This window comes from Lonchura striata, chromosome 6 (assembly GCF_050655825.1).
Source record: "Lonchura striata isolate lonStrDom1 chromosome 6, ASM5065582v1, whole genome shotgun sequence".
Taxonomy (NCBI): domain Eukaryota; kingdom Metazoa; phylum Chordata; class Aves; order Passeriformes; family Estrildidae; genus Lonchura; species Lonchura striata.
In genome coordinates, this window is record NC_140708.1 from 16126660 (window position 1) to 16148567 (window position 21908).

A 21908-nucleotide genomic window follows, 5' to 3' on the forward strand; every position below is an offset into this window, starting at 1 on the left:
TCCTTTACTGAGAACATCTGATTTGCAGAACCATTATCACTCTTTTGGTGTGCTAGATTTTCCTCTTGAAAACAAGTTTCTTCCTGACAACAGCATTAGCCATCTGAGGTTAAATGTTGATCTGTAAACACGTTTGCCACACTTTCCTGATAAACTGAAAATTTTCTTCCCTAGCTCCCTTGACCTTAGAGATTATTCAACTCCTGCATCTCTCAGAATTCTTTCAATCCATCCTTAGATCTGCTCTGATCAGCTCCTCACTCCCTTAACTGCTCCACCCCTCTGACTCTCCCTGGTGAAATGGTTCTCCACAATAGCACCCATGCTCCTGCAACTACATTTGAAAGGTACAGCCTTTAGGACAACTGCGTCATGTTTCCAGACCTGTGATATCAGACTCTGAACTTTCCTTTCAACCTGAAGGCAAGTGGAGATCTGATAGTGCTGCAGCAGATGCTTGGCAAAGAAGCTCACAGCCACTCACAGACAGGCAGTGTATAAATTCTGTATTATGGTCACTTCACACCTGAGAGATCCCTGTTATATTGTGTATAAACAGAAACAATCATAAAACTTTGCTCCCAACTAAATATTTCAAGATCAACACCCTCTGCAAAGACCAACATCCCTATATTCTGAATAGCAAATAACCAAATGTAGATCAAAGTATGTAAGGGTAAACAGTCTAACATCTGAAGTTAAAAATATCAAAACTATTAAAAATGACAGCTGAAAAAGTAATTGGAATGGGGAAAAAAAGTGCTGAAACAGATTGCAAGCACAAAAGAAAGATTAGAAAGGTTAAAGGACAAATGAAAGAGCAAAAATGGAAATAATATATATTTCAGCCACCAGTAACATTTTATTAAATACTTAGGGGAGGAAGGGTCTTTAGTTTTGCTGCCATAAGGAATTATATCCATATGTGTCTTATGCCTGCAAAAAACTGAAAACTACAATTTGCTAATGCCTGTGATAGCTTGGCAGAACTCTTCAGCCTATAGGGAACACTGCTAACTTTCCTTTACTTGGCAAGGGTCCTACAGGGACCTTTTCTGTCTGAGAGACAGCTCTCCCATCCTAAACACCAATTTACTTTCCTGCTATCAAAGCATATCTGCAACTGGGATTGTGGCAAAGAATGCTCTTAATTCAAATTAACCTAAACCTGTCATACAACTTGAAACAACATTAGGATGCCCATAAAGGTTTGATTCATATGCTTATACTCATCAGTTAGCAGGTAGGAAATCAGAATACAATTATTAACTTTCTGGTTATCACACTGTAGAGAATTTACCTTTAATTAAATTTAGATCAATTTCTTAGTTTTCATAGTCAAAAGAATTAAATAATATTTCTTTTCACTCAAACCTAAGGCAAATATTACACAATACAAAAGAAATAGACTCTGATTACATTAAATCCCAGGATAGTCCTGGTGATAGCTTAATCACTGGCTCTGATTCTTCTTCATTTTAATCATTTGAGAATTGAGCATTGAGCACTGTGGCCACAAAGTGGGCATAAGCTGCTTTAAAAAAAAAAGTTCATTGCTTCACAACCCAAATGAAGTAAAGATCATATCATAATTTTATGATTTAGGACAGAATTAAAGTTGAGTTTAATTTACATAAAACATTTGAAAATAGATATGTATTTTTCTTCTTTGCAAACTTAAGAAAATCATTCTAGATTGGAAGGTAAATGAATTGGGTTTTGGCAGGGATCTATTATTCAAACAGAGCAAAAAACAGTTGAATTTACATCCAGAATTCAGCTGTATGTTACAATTTGTATTCTTAACATGTCAATTTTTTAAATGAAGAAAATAGTAAAGCCTATTTTAAATGACCTAAAAACATCTGCTGGAATTTAGATAACTGATGATAATTTCAAGAGACAAATACAGATGGATGAAGTTGATATTTATTTAAGAATAAACTTTTTTGTGTATAAAGAAAAAAATGTTCTGATTTGAAATATCCTTTGTTACTACAGATTTTACTACCCTTCTTCAAATGAAACATTTTGTAGTGATTCTTCAAATGAAGACAAAAGGAAAACTTCAGGTACATTAAACATGCCATATGTTACCGTGTTCCATGTACCGTGAAAATGCCCCAGACAATGTGTATTTTTTTAAATGGAATCCAGATTGTTTTAATGACTTAAAGGGGAAAATAAGCCAAATATATGAGGATAAAGACATTTGCATTATGATTTGTACTTTGCTACTTTAGCTACACACATCTGTCTCAAAGCTTAATCTCTGCATAACTAGAATAAGTTATATGTCCACAGTACAACTTGAAGACAGTGAATCAACTAATGCTTAACTTCAGCTAAAAAGCTGAACAGCCTGACAGTCAAAGCAGGCAAGCCAAGCTCTACTGACCCTGGTAAAAACATGTAATTCTGTAATAAACTGGTATCTACTTTTTCAGTAGTGCTGCAATAGCTCTCTTAGTGCATTGCATTCAAAAAACCCTTAACGTGAGGCAGAATATTAAACTCCCATTTTATGGTCCAAAACTGAGACATAGTAAAATAGAGAAGTTGCTCAAGGATGTGAAGGACCTGATTATACCTGTTGTGAGAGATGCTTGAGGTGACCCTGTGGCTCGAGTTGTCAGCTGTAATTCTGGGCTTTGCAGAATGGCTTTCATTTGTACTGCCAATTTCTTATACAAGTCAAATATATTCTACAGTATATTTGTTCATAGACAAAAATAATTCATAATGTATCCTGGTTCCCTGCATACAATACAAAATAACAGGAGGCCCAGGAGTCAGACTCAATAATCCTTGTGGGTCCCTTCCAACTCAGCATAATCTGTGATTCTGTTTGTTTGGTTTTCCTCAGAGTTTGTGCCCATAACACAGACACCAGATAACACTACCAAGCACTAATTTTTGCACCTGTAATAAACTGTTTAGATTCCACCACTGCAGAAGAGTTACAAGGCAGCTGAGTTGTTCACGATTTACAATTGTAACAATTAATCTGACCAGAGCTGCAAAAGCCAAAACAACTCATGCAGCAAATAGGTACCAAAACAGCACTCACTCAAGAGTCCCTGCAAAGGAAACTACTGAGCTTTAGGCTGGGAATGTAACTTGATTGTCTTTTTCAGCTCTTTGGGTGAGAGAAGGAAAAATTAGGTAGTTTGCTCACTTTCATAAGTCATTGCATTCAGTTTCTCAAGATATGAAGAGCATGGCCTGGGAAATTAATGAATGATCATGAATGTCTCAATTCTTTCAGTGACTAACTGATCCAAAAGCCACCAAAATTAGTAGAAAGACTGAACATGCATTGGCTCAAGCCCAGATATCTCCTTAACTTTAAGCATAAATTATGTTTGTAACTCCTTACATGAATTTATATGGATGCGACCTTCCCACACACAGGGAAAACATATCATTGGATCATACAGAAAGATCCTGGTTAGAAGCATTTCTGGCAAATGTCCACAAATGAAATTTTAATCAGTTTGTGTCTCAGAAAGCAACCACACCAAATGTCTTCCCTAAGGAAGCAAACAACACTGTCTGCAGCACTGTTCATAAGAAAGTAAAGTATTTAGAATTTACAAGACTGATTTCAGTGTCTTAGACCAATTAAGCCAATGAAAATAGCAGCTTGTTGATGTCTTTTAACACATAACACATTTGTCTATCATAAACAGAAACCTGAAATATATGAAACACTATTCTGAAAACTTATTCAGAAATCTTCCTTACGTAACTCACTTCAGAACACCCACACATTTTCATCTTAGCCTTAGAGAATCATGAATCAGATGAGGGTCAGCTTAGCACTTTGAACAAAGCAATAGACTCATCAAAAGCAGCTATGAAAAAAAATATATATTTAACTTTAAAATTTTGGTGGTCCCTCAATTATGTCAGCTATTAAACTAGAACTCTTTTTTTGTCATGTCTAAGAATACTGAATATAAAGATCATTGGTAGTACCTATGAAAATAAGACACCTTAGCTTTGAATTTTATATCAAAGGTTCAGCTGCATTGCAAATGCTATACAAAGCAAAAGTCTCAGAGATGCTAGCAACTCTGGCAGATAAGACAGCAAATTTTGGATCTGCATCTGTCCCATTTCAGGAAAACTGCCTGAAATTATACCCTCTCAATTATTTTTGAGGAAAAAAAAATTAATAATTTTTGTTTGCAAAAGAAAGCAAGAAATAGAAAATGCTCCCCCAGTTTATAAAGTAAAGTAAAACAATGATTAAAAATATATGAGTTCAAGTCATTCTTGCAAATCAGGTAAATCAAAACTTGAATGTCACTCATCCACATACCATATCACTGTGCCACTATTTGCCACTTAATTTTAGAGTACTTCTCACCCTGTCTTGGTCCCTCTACTCTTGCTTGACTTGCTAATTTGCAGCAAATATATTTTGGCCAAAATAGCCCTGAAAAAAGCTTTGGTGATATGAGCCCCAAATTAATCTAGTTAATTAGTAAAAAGAAAACAGGAAAACCATATACTAATAGTAGGAAAGATGCAAAAGTCTTGTTTTAACAGGCACTCGGTTTCACCGTGTCAGTAGGCTTTGCTTTTTGGGATGGAAGCTGGAAAGATGAATGTCCCGAGCAGATGCCCACAGCTCTGCTATACACAAAATGAGATATCAGGGGATTACCATGGAACCACTGAGCAATCCTGTTGGTGTTCCTCTCAAAGCCTGCCCGCCGAGGGATCTGCTCCTCCTTGAACCAGCGAATGATGACATCTCGGGAGAAGGGCCGAGAAGGGCGCTCCCAGATGCTGCTGCATGCAAAGACAGAGCATCAACAGTGTATAAAAACAGGGGATAGCAGAAATAATTATCTCTTTTTACATATTTACAAAAGATACAGCTGCAAAATGGTCAGCATAACTTCTGCTCAGTACAACTCACTGAACAACTTTAACTTTTTAAAATTTCTTAAATTTACTTTCTGCTTTTTTGGAAATCACAGTAGTGTGATTTTTATATTTGTAATGCCACCTTAAATATTTTCCTACATAACTTAAATTGAAAAACAAATATACCACAATGGACATTTCAGTCAGCTTCCCTTTTCCACCTCATTTTTTATTCCAATGTAAATACTGACAAGCAATTCTTTTTTCTTGAGTATATTCCTTTTTACTGGCAAAAAGCTCTAAATCAGTATCAGCTATAATACACTGTGTCTCCAAACAGGAACCACTAAGCACAATAGACGGAATGTTTACTTTAAACTTTTATGTTTCCTTTGCATAGTTGGTTTTGCTGGAAAAAAAGCCAGATAAAACTAAAAGCCTCTGAAACTTAGGACTGCTCTCTGTTAAAAAAAAAAAATGCTGTTAAGCAGCAGGCAGTTTTAGGCTTCAGGCTTAAGACTTGCCTAAGAATTTGTCCATTTGACTTCAGCCTCACATACTGATCTCGTACTGTCTTCTCAAGGAGTCATCTCTGTGTGAATTCTAAGAAATCAGCCTGAAGATAAATGACATTTATTTGGCATTAAATGCGTTTTTCTTTTCCTTTAAGCATTCTTTTTTCTGATCATCAGGAAATAGCAAGACTGAGGACTCCCAAAACCTGCAGAATAGCTTGTTGAAATGGTAAGGATTGGAGAAGGAGCAATCCAAGAGAAAACTTTCAAAACCACTCCAGCACAAACCAACCTGGACGCTGCAGGAGACAGCAATGGACTCGCACTGTTGTTGATTGGTTTGATGTCCTGATCATTGCTCAGGTTTGTCCCCTGGAACAGGTGACTCAGGCCAGCCACTCTTCCCTTCTGGATGGCGCGCAGGGACTGCCGGCGGTATTCGTCCCGCGCCCTGCGCGCTTTGTGGCTCCTCTCCTCGTCGGCAGCCTTGGAGCGGCGCACTGGGCCGAATGAACAGGAGGAGAGATTTAGAAATTCAAACAGCCATTTCGCCCTCTGCTTACAGAGCAGCTTAGTGCCCTTATTCCTACATGAGCTGATTTTAAGAATGTATAAATTGTGACACATTACATTGTGTCTTCCCTGATGCTTCACACACAGACCCCTTCTAGAAGAAGACTCAAGTTATCAATATCTGACCACTACTGGCAATAACTCAGCCTCTACATATTGTGATTAAATCAGACACTTCTTTTGGCTGTAATAAGAGAAATTCTGCTTGGGGACATCTTTTCCCCTGGAAGTGCACCAAGTTCTATGTTTCAAGAAAGGATGTTAATTACTGCTTTAAATTAAGTCTGTGTCTAACAGTGTTCTTGGCCACTATAAACATAACTAGAATTGAAGGGTCAATCTTAAAATTTACCATTACAAAAACTGACATGCAGGTTGCACTTTGTCAGTGCTGTTTGCTTTCTGAAAGGCATATGCTATCTTTGTCATGGTACTTATAGTCACAGACATTTCCAACTTGAAATTTGCAGTCTAAAAATGGTTTCAGTAACAATGGATAAATTAACAGTTGATGCTATGGATGGGGCTGCCTCACACTTCAGTCTCTGAAATTGTATATGGAGAACCAGAACTTGTACTGGAAGATTTAATACACAGGTAACCATGGCACTGACTGACCAGGTAGTTACCCATTTCTGTAACCTGAAATGAGACTGCTGCTCTAGCCACTGTGGCTCAGGCATCTTTCACTAAAGCATCTTCATTTTAAAGTTAATATTCCAAAAATTCTGTCTTTGACATGGTACAACTTAAATGCACCAAGAATTCGACTGTAAATATTTGTCATCTATCAGCTCTTTTCTGGTGCCTCAAGCCCCATTTGGATGATGTTTCTGAGTCACAAATAACTGCAGGCAGGCAAATTATTCCAGTGCAAAACAAACCTTTAACACACAGTGAAGCAAATATTAAAGAAGCCAGCTATGGCCTCCAGTAGCAATTACCAATCCTACCATGACTATCCTGGCTTAGATCATACGCAGTTCATAAAGTGAACACTCCATTTCCTACTCCCCCGTGACTGTACCTGTGACTAGGAATGCATGATAAAATACCAGACAGCTGCATTTCATTAGTCTGCTTGCATCCCTCTGGTTTACACTCCCAATTTAAAGCAAGGAGAAGTATAACTGGATTTAACTCCCAAATTCTAAGATGGTTTAATGGAATCAAGAAATAAAAGCACTCAAAGCCAAATGAAATGAAATAAAACTTTGTGGGCAAATGAGGTAAAGGGAAAAGACCTTTAAGCGTGGAATTATATAATATTATCATAAGCAGAAAGATATGCAGGACTAAAAGCTCATCAAAATAGCATAATAAACGAGTCATAGATGCTTCACATGTATACAACTGGCAGGATTTCAGTTTCACTTAACTACATACCCTGCAGTTTTGGCTAAACACAGTAATGAACAAATGCACAGCACAAGAAATACAAGTAACAGACTTCAATATTTATTTTAGAGATCATTATTTTTAAGGGTAGATAATGTCATTTAGATATAGCACTTCAATGGCTCCAGTATTTCTGTGATTTATCCCCTATAAAGCCACTCAGTAATGGTCACTTTAAAGATGAACTTTGTATTTGCAGCACAAGGAGAGACTGAAAGGACAATTAATGTGATGCAACTTTGCAAGACATCTAGAAACCCCTGTTTGCCACCATCACAATATTCAGATTGAGGGCAGACTGCCTGGAGCTTTCTGGGACTCTTCTACTGATGTACAGGCTGCCTGGCAATGAGATAGGCAAGTCCCTTCATGCCCCTCTTTCCTCAATAATAGGCACTCTTTTCAACAGTCATTCCTATTGTATTTTTTCTAGCCAACAAATCTGTACCACCAGAAGTCAATGACCCAGACTACATTTTCCCAAACTTTAGTACTTCTTACCACAAACTTATGTCAAACTTTAGTGCTTCTTATCACAAATGTATGAGTTGAGGTAGCATAGTTTGCAACTGTTAAATATCAATATTCAGAAAACCTTTTGAAAGTATGACCTGTAGCCCTCTCTATGCAGACGTATACATGTATGTATGTGTGTTTAAATTTGTATATACATACCCATACATGGGTGTATGTGTCTGTGTACACATAAGGATGGGAAAGGCTGCATACAGATATTGAGATTTTATAGACAGAATCATCTCTTTCACGTTGTGAAGAATTTTTATTAAAATTTCCCAGTGGAGATATCTGAATTAACTAACCATAAGGATGCATAGGATCTCTTAATAAATTTTTCTCGTTACTGGACTCCTGATTTTCTCCCTATCCCCCATCCTTGTAGTTACTCCCAAAATCATCCTCTTTCCTCTACCTTTAGAAGTTGTCTAGTACAGCTTCAACTGTGGACCTGTGCTCCTAAGTTATACTAAGTTTCTTTTAATCTCTGATTGGTCAAGGGGCTTTTGGAGCAAATAATCAAAGTTACTGGTATCAGTAGCCATGTTTGGTGACTAGAAATAGTATTGGAGATAGAGCCATCAAAGTCAGGAATCTACAGAACAGTTTTTCACTACACCCCAGACAAAATGATATACACCACATGAACCATCTTCCCATACTGACACTTCCCACAAATTTATCTATCTTGAGAAAGTCACTTAGAATATGAAGATAAATCTGGATGAATTTTTGTAGGTTTTTCTTACAATCGAATTTCATTACTATTCATATTTTTCTTTATGGCTTTGAACCATCTCACTTGCAGGGAAAACTTTATGTCTGCATCAAGTCTAGCACAAATATTTTAAGATAGAAGAAGCCAAAATATTTTAAGACATCTCAAAACCTTTCTGATAACAAAAAGGCAAAAGTAGTCAGGACTTCTAGTACTGACTTAAGTAGAGACAGACACATTTTCTTAGCTGGCTGTCCTTTTACAGTAATTTACTTCTGGCATGACCCCTATGAAAAACACTAGTAGTGTAGTCAGTCAGTATTCTCAGTGGGGAGATTAGATATCTAGAAAAAACCCTAAAAGCTCTGAATCACCGTAACAGATCCACATGTCTAGCATAAAGAATTACTACAAATAATAATTTACATACTTTTAGATCTTTCTTTTATATCATGGATTAATATAAGGACTGACAAGGTGGGGAAATTAGGAATTTGCCAAGCCCATGGGAGATCTACAGTTGAGCCAGGTCCTCTAAGACCAGCTCCAAGACTGGTTTTCTCTTCTTGTGTTGGTGGTACCAACAACAGGTACATCCTCCAGTGTTCATAAAATGAAGACATTTCTGTCCTCCTGGAACTGGAGCTTGTGTAGAAATGCCTGGGCTGCTCAGAGAGGTGTGTACCATTGTGGTTGCATCCTCAGCACAGCGAGCCAAAGCCAGGTGACCAAGCCCTCCTGGAAAAATTGGCAAATGCATCCAAGACTGGTTCATACTGCCATCATTATCTGGTTGTCATTACTAGAAATGAATAGTCCAAACATTTCTTAGTGACGTGCAGCATGAACCTCCTTTTAACAACAAAGAGCAAAGCACAAATCTGGGTATGCAGGGGCTCTTTGGGTCCTCAAAGGGTTGGCTTGGGTTCACCTTGTTTTCATGAACAGTTTAGGAGAATCTATTCCTTCTCTATGCTAACCTAAGGTGCTTTTTACTTCTATATTTTCGTAGGATTGAGAAATCCCTATTAGCAGTCCTATCAAAGCTTTTGATATAGATGAGGATTCATTCCTGCTGTGCTGCAGCTGTACTTGATAAAATAATTTGTGAAAGAGTAAGACCTCTCAATTTTCTATACTCTATTTTCTAAATCAATTTATTTTTTATTTACAGTCAGATATGTGAAAGCTAAAAAAACCCAAACATATGCTATGAATATCCATCATAATTTTAATTTTTTTTTCTTTAAGATTTCCCCTCGTTAAAAATTCTTGGAAGCTTGTTTATGAGCTATTCAAAATTACTAACTAATACATAAAATTCAACCTTCAGATTTTCTGAAGTGCACATACAAATCACTTAGTGTTTTTTCCCTTTTCTAAATGGAAAATATAACTTCCCACAAATACTCTGCAATAGAGCTTCAGTTCAGAAGTCTTATCTGGAAGCACATGAATAATCTAATTTCTATTCAACAATGCACTGTGAGACCTGTTGGAGTTCAGAGGGCACATATATGTAAGGTTGAGCACTTGCTTAGTTAATGCATAGCTAAACTGGGGACCATCACTTTAAAATTCAGCATTTTATCAATTCTCCCGCCAGTAAGCACACTTGAATTGTTGGGGAACATAAATACGCAATTAAGTTAGGCAAAAGTAAATTCATAGACAAATTGGTAGAAGAATATAAAAATACAAAAATATAAAAGAAGCTATGAGTCAGCCTGGTATCCTTCTTCCAAGAGAGACCAAAAGTACGTGCTTGGGGAAAGGCAAAATGATAGATCAACTCACTCCTCTTTGTCTTCGTTTTTACTGGAAAAATTTTTTTCTGGAGATGAATAAAGCTGGTCAGATGCTATCTGAGCATTTCCCTGCCTGATGCAATTTTCAGAGCTTTGTAAGTGTATTAACAGAATGCCTTTTAAAATATTCAATCAGATGAATATTTTTGCTACAGCTTTTTCTATCATATTTCACAGATTCTTTTTTTGCTTTCTCAAAGAGACATCATAAATAAACTAGAAACCTAAAAATGGGGCAGCACACAGAAATGTCCAAAACTAATGAGAATATATACCCTCTGCTATCCAAGTTTAGTTTTGTTTTTCAGTTTCAAAAATCAGCATTTTGAACAGTGAACTCTCTGAATAAGTCTTCCACTATTCATCTTTTCACTTGCCAACAAATATCCCTGCTCGATTTACTAACTTACAACTGCCCTCTAAAATACCCCAATACATATCTTTTATATTAAATCAGCATGTAATTGCTTTTACAACATCACTTTTCCCTTTTAGCACCAATTTCCCAAGTTATTCTACATTTGTTATTTAGTACATTAAAAGCCCTAAAAATCAAGTATTTCAGTTAACACAGTAGTTCTATGGGCTATTATTGTTCCGTGGCAAACAGCAGAAGCAAACTGAACTGAACAACAGAAACTAATATTAGCACCTCTTTGCTTATTGCCTTGGCAGTAAAGAGCTGAGGGATAATGTGATGAGCAGAGATGAATCCCCATCACATTTTGAATTCCATCTACTAAGCTAAGTAGTAGTGTCATCAACATCATTGCTACATTCCTCTCCCCAATACCTGTTCTAGCACTACTGCTCCCCTGCAGCACTGAGCCCTGGCTCTGTGAAACAGGGCAGGGTTCACTTCAAGAAGGTTAGACCCAAAGGAGCCTGGCCTTGTTCCTAATAGACAATATGGTCTCTACTGCAAATTTGTAGTGGCAAAAAATATAAATATTACATCTGCTTGTAATTCTCTTTATGTATTCATGTGTTTACTTACTATTTAGAAAAGCTGACTCGTAGACAGCTTTGCCTAACTTTATTAAATTTCCTCTCATTGCCCCACAGGAATACTTGCAGAAAAAATGGAAGGATTGCCATAAAAAGAAAAAAATCTGGAACTGAAATAAAAAATGAAAAATCTGGTGAACCTGAAGTATTAATTCATTTCATAGCAATTTCAAAATTTCCCACTTCCAAATATTTCTTACTATCTGCTGCACATTTTGGCTCCTGCAGTAAAGTTAAGGTAATTGAAGATGTTAATATACCTGAGGAAACTCAGTGCAAAGTTTGATAGCACAGTCCAAACCAGCCAACAGCTGATCTCAGATAAGGCACTAAACACTGCATCTTCCTATCTTCAGTTGTTACACCCATTTGCTAATGGAGCACGGTTCTGAGCCCTCAAACCAACCGGGACAAATTGAGACACTGAGATAAGCATAAGAGGATAAACAAGGATATGGTGCACTCTAGTCATTAGTCTGCAGTTAGTTTAATGCTAAATCAATTACTGCTAACAGCATAACTCTGGCAGCACAGAATTTACAGCAGGCTGCAAACCCAGCAGCAGCAGAGAAGGTGCTGAGCTTTTGCTCTGCTTTGGCAGCCCAGCTGCTGGTGACCAGGCTCAGCAGCTCCGAGCCACCCGAGCTCCTCTCAGTCACCCTCTGGCTGAGGGGACAGGCCTGCAGGTACTGAGGCACAGACAGAGGTGATAGAATTCCTCCAGAACATTCAGAACACCCCAGAGCTTTCACAAGAAAAAGTATTGATGGCAGACTATCGACACCAGCAAGTGATGCATTCACAAGTGTTTTAACAGACCTAAAATGCCATTACAGAACTCATAGCTTATTCATTTTTCTCCCTCCCTTCTCGCATAATTATTCTATTATTCTGCATTTTTGATGTCTATCCCTGCACAAACAGTATTCCTCAAGAAAACAGAGGCAACCATTTAAAACATCAGTTACCTCATTAATGCAATATTAAGAAAATGATACCTGTTTTTAGTAGTGTTTGTAGTATTTTGTTTTATTTCAATGTAAAGGTAACCTGGATTATTTTTTTATTTTAGCATTATGATTGAAATGTATTTTTTTTCCTTATATAGTATCAAAATAATCCTAAAGTACAATAATACCATTTTCTATGTTGGGTTGCCAGCTGATGCTGATTTTCTGCAGAACTAAATGGATACTTTTTCCTCACCTCATTTTACTCTCATATACCCAAAATACAGAAAGTTAGTTTTTCTTTCCATATAAACATGTACACCTGGATTTAGATCATTCTCCAGAAAATAATTGCCTTATCTTTATTGACAGTGTAATATGCAGAGGTTTTATTGATCAAAATTAACATACCCTATTATGAGCTTGGAAAATGGCATCAGTGTATCATAAAGACTTAATTCATCTTGTACAGAATGATTCACTATCAGATCATTTCCAGGTAATAGCTCTTCAATAATTAGTCCTCAGGAATTAATGAAGTGATGACTAAAGCCATAAAATAAACAAATTGTATATTTTGAAATTTATTCATAATGTGGACCTTCACTTACCTACAGTATTAATGTATAGATCTATATAATAATATAGTTGTTCTGTTCCTTATATACCTTTAAAAATCACCCAAAAAAACCTGAAATAAATCACAATTATTATATTGATAAAGAATTTCAGGCTATCTAAAAAGCAACTGTACTTCCATAGAATGAGATCATCATCAGGTGATTTTATTAGAGCAACAATCTAAGTATGATTTACTGTAATCTTTTGTAATTAAGTACATTTCAGCATTGATTTTATAGCTTCACCCCACTACCATATGGAAGCAATTAAAATACTGATGAAGACAGATTTTTATCTCTTCAAAGATAGCTGAAGACAAGCTGTCAAAATAACTGTGCCCTTAGTTATTATTAATAAGCCAAAACTTTTAATTAAGTACATTAGACAGAATTTAATTATCTCAGTCATTGTACACAAAAACTTTTCTATAAGGCACTGACACAGATTCAGAAAGAAATCCAAAACTTCTGTTTGTAATTTTTTTTTTTTGCAATTTCCACCAAAATAATAATGGCATTTTGTATTGCTCTAGGTAGAGGAGCCACACCTTCTCTATTCTGCAAGTGTCCTTCTATCTGCTTTCAGAAATACAGGAATGCTGTGAAGGCAGCTTTACTCACACTGTTCTTCCCACTCCTGGTCATCGTCGCTGTGCTGACTGTGCTGCTGAGCTTGCTTGAGGCTCAGGTACAGCTCCTTTGCCCGGATTTCTTCCTGCTGCCTGATTAGCTCCTCACCTTTCTGTCTTTCCTCTTCTTCTCTTTTCTGGAGAAAATGGAGTAAGCCAGAAGTGACTAAAGAGGGAAAATGTGCCAAAAGTTGAGACACTGCTTCAGTTGCTTCCTATCACAGAGAAGCTGCATTACCTTGGACAAATCACTATCTCTTCTAACCTGGGGCTTCTTACGACTCACAACAGGCATCACCTGAGTTTTCCACCTCTTAGGAATTCCCAAGGAGGGTACATTTTGAGACCACAGTATCAAAGGAATGAGGAACATGTAAGCATCTAAGATCTGAAAACTATACAGAAAACATTTTATCACATAGCACCAAAGCCTGTGCTATTCTCCAGCCTGTAAGCAAAGCTCGGTTTAGGTCCATGTGTACCCCCACTGAAGATATTGCTGCCTTCAAGCACTACACACATCATCCTCAGAACCTTAGAATTCAGGAACTGCTTTATTTCTGTTCTTGGTTTAGCAACTGTCCACTGTGTCATCATAACCAACACAGGGAATAATATCTTCCAAAAATTAAGATCACTACATTCTGGAGGAAAAAGCAGATCCTTCAGCACACTACAGTCACTTTGTAAAATGTAGCTAAGAGTAACATGCCAAAAAAGTTCCCTTCCAAAAAAGCCTTAAAAGAGATGGAAATCTGGGAAAGATTGCTTCTGCAGTTGGCCTCCCTCATATTATCAATAACATAGGAGCCAAATTAATGCAGAATTAGGAATCTGTATCTGTTTTCAAATGAGTTTTCCCAAATCTCTTAGGTAGTGAAGAAACAGATTTAAATAATATAGTTTAATTGAAAAAAACTCAAAACTGAACTTCATTAAGTGTTATTCATGTTATTGAAATAACTTGAATTACAAATAAAAACAGTTTTTATTTAATTTTAGAATGGAACCAGCACTATACCCTTATGGGTAACAAACTTACAGGTAAACATTTCTTTATAAATCCCCGAGTAAAATCAACCTGAATTACTATCTAGCTACCCAACCTAAATTATAAGTACAGGAAACCCAAGTAGATTATTGCAAAATGTTAATTCTATGAAATTTCTAGGGCGAAAGCCAAGGGTCCAGCCCTTAGTATTGTTCTATGAACAATACATTAGACTGCTCTTACTATTTCTAAGAAATAAAAGTCTAGTATTGTTCTTCAGTCAATTTTAATGCTACTATCTTGGATTATTTCTAGCATCATCTTTCCATTGTTATTTCCTGGCTCCTAAAAACATGAGCTGACTGGACAGTTCATTATTTTTGAAAGTCAATACTTCTAGACAACACTCATTTCAAAGCTAAGCAGCTTCCTCTGAAAAAATAATTATCTTTTTTAATATCTCTGTAGAATTAGGGATTGCACATTTCAGCTGCAAGTAAATAGTTCTATTCTCTTCTTGAAAAAAATATGAGATCAACTGTTCTTTATTCTTATGAGGAGAATATTTATTCACTTAGCTTCACTACCTAAAAAATTCAATACATTCAGTCTATCCTTCAGGAAGATGGATAGACACAGAAACAATCCTGGGTTATCAGAATATTTTCTATTCAACATCTTAAACCACAAGGTAAACTTATAATAGAGAAGGGGGAAAAAAAGTCAATCTCACTGCAGTTTCCCTGAATCACACAAAAATTTTGTTGTAAGTTTGGGCTTGTTTTTTAATGTATCTTTTGTTGAAACATTTCTAGTAAAAAGATGAAAGGGTCTAAGAAAAACAAACAAAAAGCACCCCCACACACACCAAAAACTAGAATTCAAGTAGAGCTTGTGTTCTTAATGAAAGGCAACAATGCCAACTAAGAAAATCCTACCTTTTCAATGGAAAAGGAGATGTAAGTCAAAGAGATAACAAAAGCTTAACACAGGCACTTGATTCTGAATTCACCAAAAACTTTTCACAAAATTTTCCTTTTTGGAGAAAGAGGAGATTTAACTTATATTTATTAAATTAATGCATAGATGTGCAGGTATATTGCCCTACTCCCTCAAGTTGTGTGTGACAAGAAACAATCCTTGCTGGTATGACACAGGAACAGTCAACCTTTTGTCAAGTACAACTAAACAGTGTGTCTTTGTATTTAAAATGAACAACAATTGAACTTTTCACATTTACTCCACTGGAAGAATACAGCAAGCAGTTTGTCTGCTTCTCCCCAGGATTCCAACCTTGCACATCAGAGCTGGGAGTGAAGAGCTGTAATACCTACAAACACCATCTTCTGCCTGACAGCTGAGAGAGATTGTACTCTGTGCCTGACCCTTTCAGCTCTGCCAAAATAATTAGGAAGTGACAATCCAGTAGAGAGTTGCAAATTGTTGAGGAACACCAAGCTGCCGAAACAAATCACTCTGGCAATTCAACAGGCAGCAGTAATCCTCTCCAGCCTTTACTCCAATGGAGAATTTGAACATGCTAAATGATCTTATCTATTCTCTGGCAGTTGAGAATTTACCACAGACTTGTTTATGTGTATCTTACGATGTTTGACAGCTTTACTATGAGTAGCTCTAAATAATATTTAATATTAGCCACGGTTAAGTTTTAATGTTTCAGTCCAAGGCAGATGAAAGGAGGTCATCATTTAGTTTTTGCTGCAGAAAGATTTTTAAAATATACTGAAGAAAAGGCAAAATAAAGCAGTGGGATTTTTCACAGAGGAAAACTGGGCTTCTAGCTGCCACAGCTCTTGGGGTCTTTCTGGGGAGTCTTACAGGTTGCAGGGCAGCTGAATGACCACCGTCCTCCTGCTCAGGGCAAAACCCACAAGGATTATGTGTTACAACAGCCCTCTCTGAAGCAAATACTGCCTGGGATTCTCTCAGTGCTTCAGGCTGGCAGGAAGTGTCTTTGGCAGCCCTGAAAGCTGCAGCCAGCTGGCTGCACTACAGCTGCAGAGAACCTCCTGAGCCCACTCAGCAACCACCTGGGCCAGGGGAGACATTCAGGCCACCTAAACCACAGCTGAGAGCCCTTAGGGACTCCCTGCTCTGAGGAAGGAAATCTGAAAACCCCAGGGTCCCCAGCTGCAGCACAGGCTGCTCTCAGCAGGGTCGACACAGCCAGCTGAGTTCAGAGATCAGATCTCTCTCCACTCACCTGACAGGTACCAACAGAGCTCCGAGTAAAGGCAGAAATATGTCCAACTCCTTCCCAGCCTTTTTCTGGGAAAAATCTCTCACTTGCATCAGAAAAGAAAGTGTTTGCAGAGGCATTATTTTTTTTCTCTACTACCAGTGTCTCAAAAGGAACACAGGCTTTGCATTGCTTCACTGTGCATGTATTTGCACAGAGACAAATGTATGAAATGCATTATCAGAAGCTATGAGATTTCTGACATGGGTGTGTCCAGGACATGTTATTCATACATCTCATACAAAGAGGTACCAATTTACTCTATCACAAGGACCCTGTGTTCAATAATCTGGAAAGCAAAGGACTGTTTCTGGTTGGGAGAAATCTGACATTTACTGCACATGCTGGAACAGGCTTTGCTCGAGTAATTTGCCATAGTTCCAGTAACTATCTACCTAAAGTTTCTCTCTGGACCTTAGAGACTCTTCACAGCTTGAATTCACAACATGTAAGCTACCCTTATTAGTGGCCTAAATTTTCCCATTTACCCATGGAAAACACCTGAGTTTTGCTAGTTTTTACCAGCAATCCAGAGTGAAGACAGTGGCTTCAGAAGTGCAATCATTACTGATGGCACCGAGGAAGATATTTTCTTTTAAAATTAATATCAGTTACAAGTAGGATAGAGAAAATCTGAAGACCCAGTTTCCAACCATAACTAACAGCTTCCTGATTTACAACATTGTTCAAGAGACAATGGCATAGGAAAAAAAAGAATTACTGAATTGTGGTCACCCAAAAGGAAACAAAATGAATTATTGCAATTGCCATTGAAATAACCCAACTAAGGCACTTTCAGAATGAATTGGATGCTGAACCTCAGCAAGAAGCTGTTGTCATATTCCTAGATTCTAAATATGCTGTCTTTGGGAAAGAGTTCAATGTTTTCTTGGCACAGCAAAGCACGGAGCTGAACTTACAGCTTATTTGCACTTGGAGAGAACAGTCCCACTCTAGTGCTTGACGTTTACTTGGAGACAAGAGTTTTTTTCAGATCAAGACAGAATGCTTGCTGCTCTATCCTAAGAAGCCCACAGTACTCCAAATGGCAATGGTGACAGTTCACTGTATTCCTAAACTCTACATCTGGCAGCAATCTTCTGAAGAATCAGGTCCACAGCACTTTGGGGCACAGTAAAGCATTCAGGCATGTGTTGAAAGCTCATCCAAGCTCAATAGAAAGTGTATTCTTTCTACTGAGCATAAGGTTAATTAGATACTTCCTGAACAGAAGCACTAATTGTTCTGTTCTCTGAACCTATCTTCTCTGATGAGACGTTTTATTTCCCAGGGAATTTTTAAGAAGCAATCTAGCTCTGCTGTCAACTGTACTTGGATTATTAAATTTGGCAGGTATCTGATGTTGTCATAAGGACAGTACTTTACTATTAATATTGTCTTGCTTTATGTAGACCACATGAAGACTGAACTGAGAGATCACTTTTATTTCTAAATGTAGCTGAAGGGTATCCATCCCTGGCTGGATGACACTCACATCTTCCATTTGCCTTAGCTCTGCACATTGTTCAGACTCTTAATGGCAGGTACTGATAACCATAGAAAATTATACCTATGAGATCATAGCCTTTGTGAATTAGCAAAAAGATTAATCATAGTAATTGTCTCTCTTATTTGTCCTTTGCAATAGGTGCATAAAAGAATAGCTATCCTTAAACTGCAAAAATAGAGTAGTCAACATTTATATTTTAGAGTCATAAATTAAAATAAATTCTGCTTAGAAACACCAAGGAAAGCAATATTTTTGGAATAGTATTGGAAAAGGAAATAGGGATCATCATTCACTTTGATATGTAAGATATCATTTATCTAGTGCAGACAGCCCTAACCTCCCATGATAGGTCAAGAGGAATAAAAGCATCTTAAAAAGGAGCTTTGTGACACAATATGGTTAGAAATTAAACATGCCAGCAGAAAGGAGACAGTTTCAATTTCCTAAGTCAAACTGCTTCAAGAGGACAAAGCATTAGCAGAGACTGGATTTTCCATACTTCAGTCTGGAGACCTCTTTAAACGTGGTCTGGTCATCATCACAGAAGGATGACTACCAGTGCACAACGTATTTTAAATCTGTTGAAGCGAGCTTGCTTGCATATCTACATCAAATTCCATACCCTTTTCTTCATTCTATTAATTACTTCTATCATACACCAGTAGATTCATTATTTCATCTTTTTTCCTGTACCTTAGTTGTATTCCTTCCTTCTAGTTGGATGTGGATGTCAGAAACACAACTTTCTTTCTCTGTCGAGATACCACACACAATGTACAAGATCTGATCTTTCAAGAGCAAGTAACAGATAAAGTGCTTCTCTGAGTAGCAAAGGAGTGGTGTCAAAGTACCAGGAATCAATCCTGCATTTGGATCTCTGCTGCTGGAACTCTATGTCAGACCAAGTCTCTCCCAGCAGATGTCAGATTATAGACTTAATTGAAGAGCCTATGCTGAAAGTGGAATTAGACTCTGTTGTTGGATTAATACAGGAAATTATGGGGAACACTTGATAAAGGGCATTTAAAGAAACAATCACTGCATCATATCTAGTTTCCAAACTAATTCTTTAAGTCAGGAGTTCCTTTCTACTGGATCTTGTTTTGAAAACTTTTGTTCATTTATTTAAATTTTTGCAAATTCTGTTTTCAAATGCTTGTGGGAAAGAAAGGGTTTCTACTTCCTTGAAAGAACAAATATACTGGCAACTTTAGGAAGAGACATGAAATCCTGGCCAAGGTATTTGAAATTCAAAGTAGAAACTGAACCATAATCCCATCCCATTTCCAGCAGTGTTCCTAACAGTCACCCAGCTGGATGGAGGACACCTGCAGATGACTGTGACATTACCTTTCCATCAATATGAACATGAGCAGAATTTGGGGCCATTCCTTTTAACTGTATCAACAACTAGTTTTCCTTAATAGAAAGTTATGAATACTGGCCACTGAAAGTCTCAGAAATTGCTTACTCTGCTCTTTGAAAAAGTCTCTTTGAAACAGAACAGTAACAGTGAGCTTGTGGACATTTTCCCCATCAAGTGTCCTGTGAGTCAGCCACATAGACAGAAGTGAACACTGTCAGCCTTTGTTCATGAGGCCTTTACTTTCCAGAGAGCAAAGAGTATTTAATTAGTTGCTCTGCTCATTATTCATACCTTAATAAAGCAGAAAGGTATAGTTTCATTTCTCATTGACATCAAATTACAAAGGCCCCATTCTCTCCTGTGAATTCAAATTAATTGTGTAAAGGTAAATCAGCAACTCTATGCAGCCTCCTCTGCAGGAGCTGCCCTGGCTTTGGCTCCACAACCACCTCAAATCTCAGGCCGACAGTCTGCAGAGTGACAAGAAATTTGCTATTTGCAATCAAACCATATAAACTTAACACTAAGTTTTCAGCATTCCTCCCATCACAAAGGGACAATAGGAAAAGTGTATCCCTGCTTTCCATACCTTAAATCACTGCACCAGGAAGGGAAGAGACACAGCGAGCTGTCAGCAGGGGAGAGGAGTGTGGATGGAAGTTACTGGATCCTCAGAATCAGATTTTCCACAGGCTTTCTCCATGGAAACTCAGCCTCACCAATCGTGTGCAGTCCCAGCATGCACATCCCAGCCTCAGAGGACTGTCATGACTTCTCTGCACACTGAACCCATTATATTTCGTTTTTTCATTTTTAAATCACTTTTTATCTTTATCAAGTAATATGAAAAGGGTGGACAGAGGCATTTCCTATTTTGTTTTGAAATTGCTATTTTAAACTAGAAGATGTGAAAAAAATATTATTTCCAACAAACATTAAAATATTGCAACTGAGCTCATAAAAAGTTCACTGTGAAGTCAATAAAAAAATCAAGCAAATTAACTTCTTCCAGCAAAGCCAACTGGACTTTTCCCATATGTTGAGTAGGGGAAGGATCCACCCCTTATTATTTTGAAGGAAGCAGTGACACAGTTTTAAAGTTCATTATGTGAACAAACTCATCCAAAATACATAGAATACATTCAAGCAAACTAACTTAAAATGAGATCTTTCCCAATTGTACATTTTTTCCCCAAGGATGATTCATCCAGCACAGCTGACTGAACAATTCTGTTTAATGTGTAAGCTGAATATCCAGTTTGATTGTTCTGGCACTTCTGAATGAGACCTGTAATTTTTTCTCATCACTCACCCAGCTGTTCTGCTGAACACCATGTAGCTATCTGTATATTCCAGAATGAAAAATTACAACTCTGAATTTTAAAGCTTATTAATAAGCATGCACTGAAGGTGACAAGAACTGCGAATCTATATGAAAACACTATTAAAAAAACCCTAAATTTCTCTATGCAAACCTTCAGTTCCTCCTGAATTTTTTCTTCCTCCAGTTTGGCTGCTTTCCGATCCTCCATTTCTATTTTCCATTTTTCTGCCACTATTCTGGCTTTTTCTTGGGCCATAGCATCACGGAATTTCTTTGTTATTTCAGCTTCCTTTTGTCTCCTTCAGAAAAGGATGTGAAAATAAATATTTTATGCACTAATTTTCTTAAATTGAGGATCAATACTTACTCACTGGTTGCAATAAATAATTAGTGTAAGACTTCATGGAAAGATGCAAGCAAAGAATTAAAATCTATTTAACAAGAGACCTAACACAAACCATCATATTTGAAGAAACCATCCAGAGAGCAGAAAATTTACAATTTTTGATAAATTACTAATTAAAATAGTACTTCTAAGTTAGACAAGTACTTCTTGGATGTCTTTAAGTCATACCTTATATTTTTCTATTAGTCTAGCAAAACATAGTTGGAATTTATTGTCTTTCAAATAGTGGTACAAATGTCTCCCAAATTCTTCTGCTAGATTATTTATTAGCACTGACAATGTAAAATAAATTCAGAGCACAGGTTGAAGGTTTCAGTCCCTGCTTAAATATGCAAGCACTCAAAGCAAGAATAATCTCATATGAAAAAGGATGACATAGAACAACCTAATATTAAAGAGTCACTTTTCAGTGCTGCACTACATAGGGAAGTGTGT

General features: G+C 37.2%; 1 protein-coding gene across 8 annotated transcripts in view; it reads right to left on the reverse strand.

The window, feature by feature from the left end:
- The window catches only part of SH2D4B (SH2 domain containing 4B), an 89224-nt gene that overhangs the window by 24017 nt on the left and 43299 nt on the right, over positions 1 to 21908 (reverse strand). For 7 of the 8 annotated variants that reach the window (XM_085583327.1, XM_085583322.1, XM_085583326.1 and 4 more), the window contains 4 exons: positions 21219 to 21366; positions 13609 to 13753; positions 5689 to 5896; positions 4676 to 4803 (listed from right to left, as the gene is read on the reverse strand). In XM_085583327.1, coding sequence (XP_085439453.1) covers positions 4676 to 4803; positions 5689 to 5896; positions 13609 to 13753; positions 21219 to 21366 — 629 coding nt within the window. The remainder of the gene's footprint in view (positions 1 to 4675; positions 4804 to 5688; positions 5897 to 13608; positions 13754 to 21218; positions 21367 to 21908) is intronic. The other variant, XM_085583324.1, reaches the window with a different exon arrangement.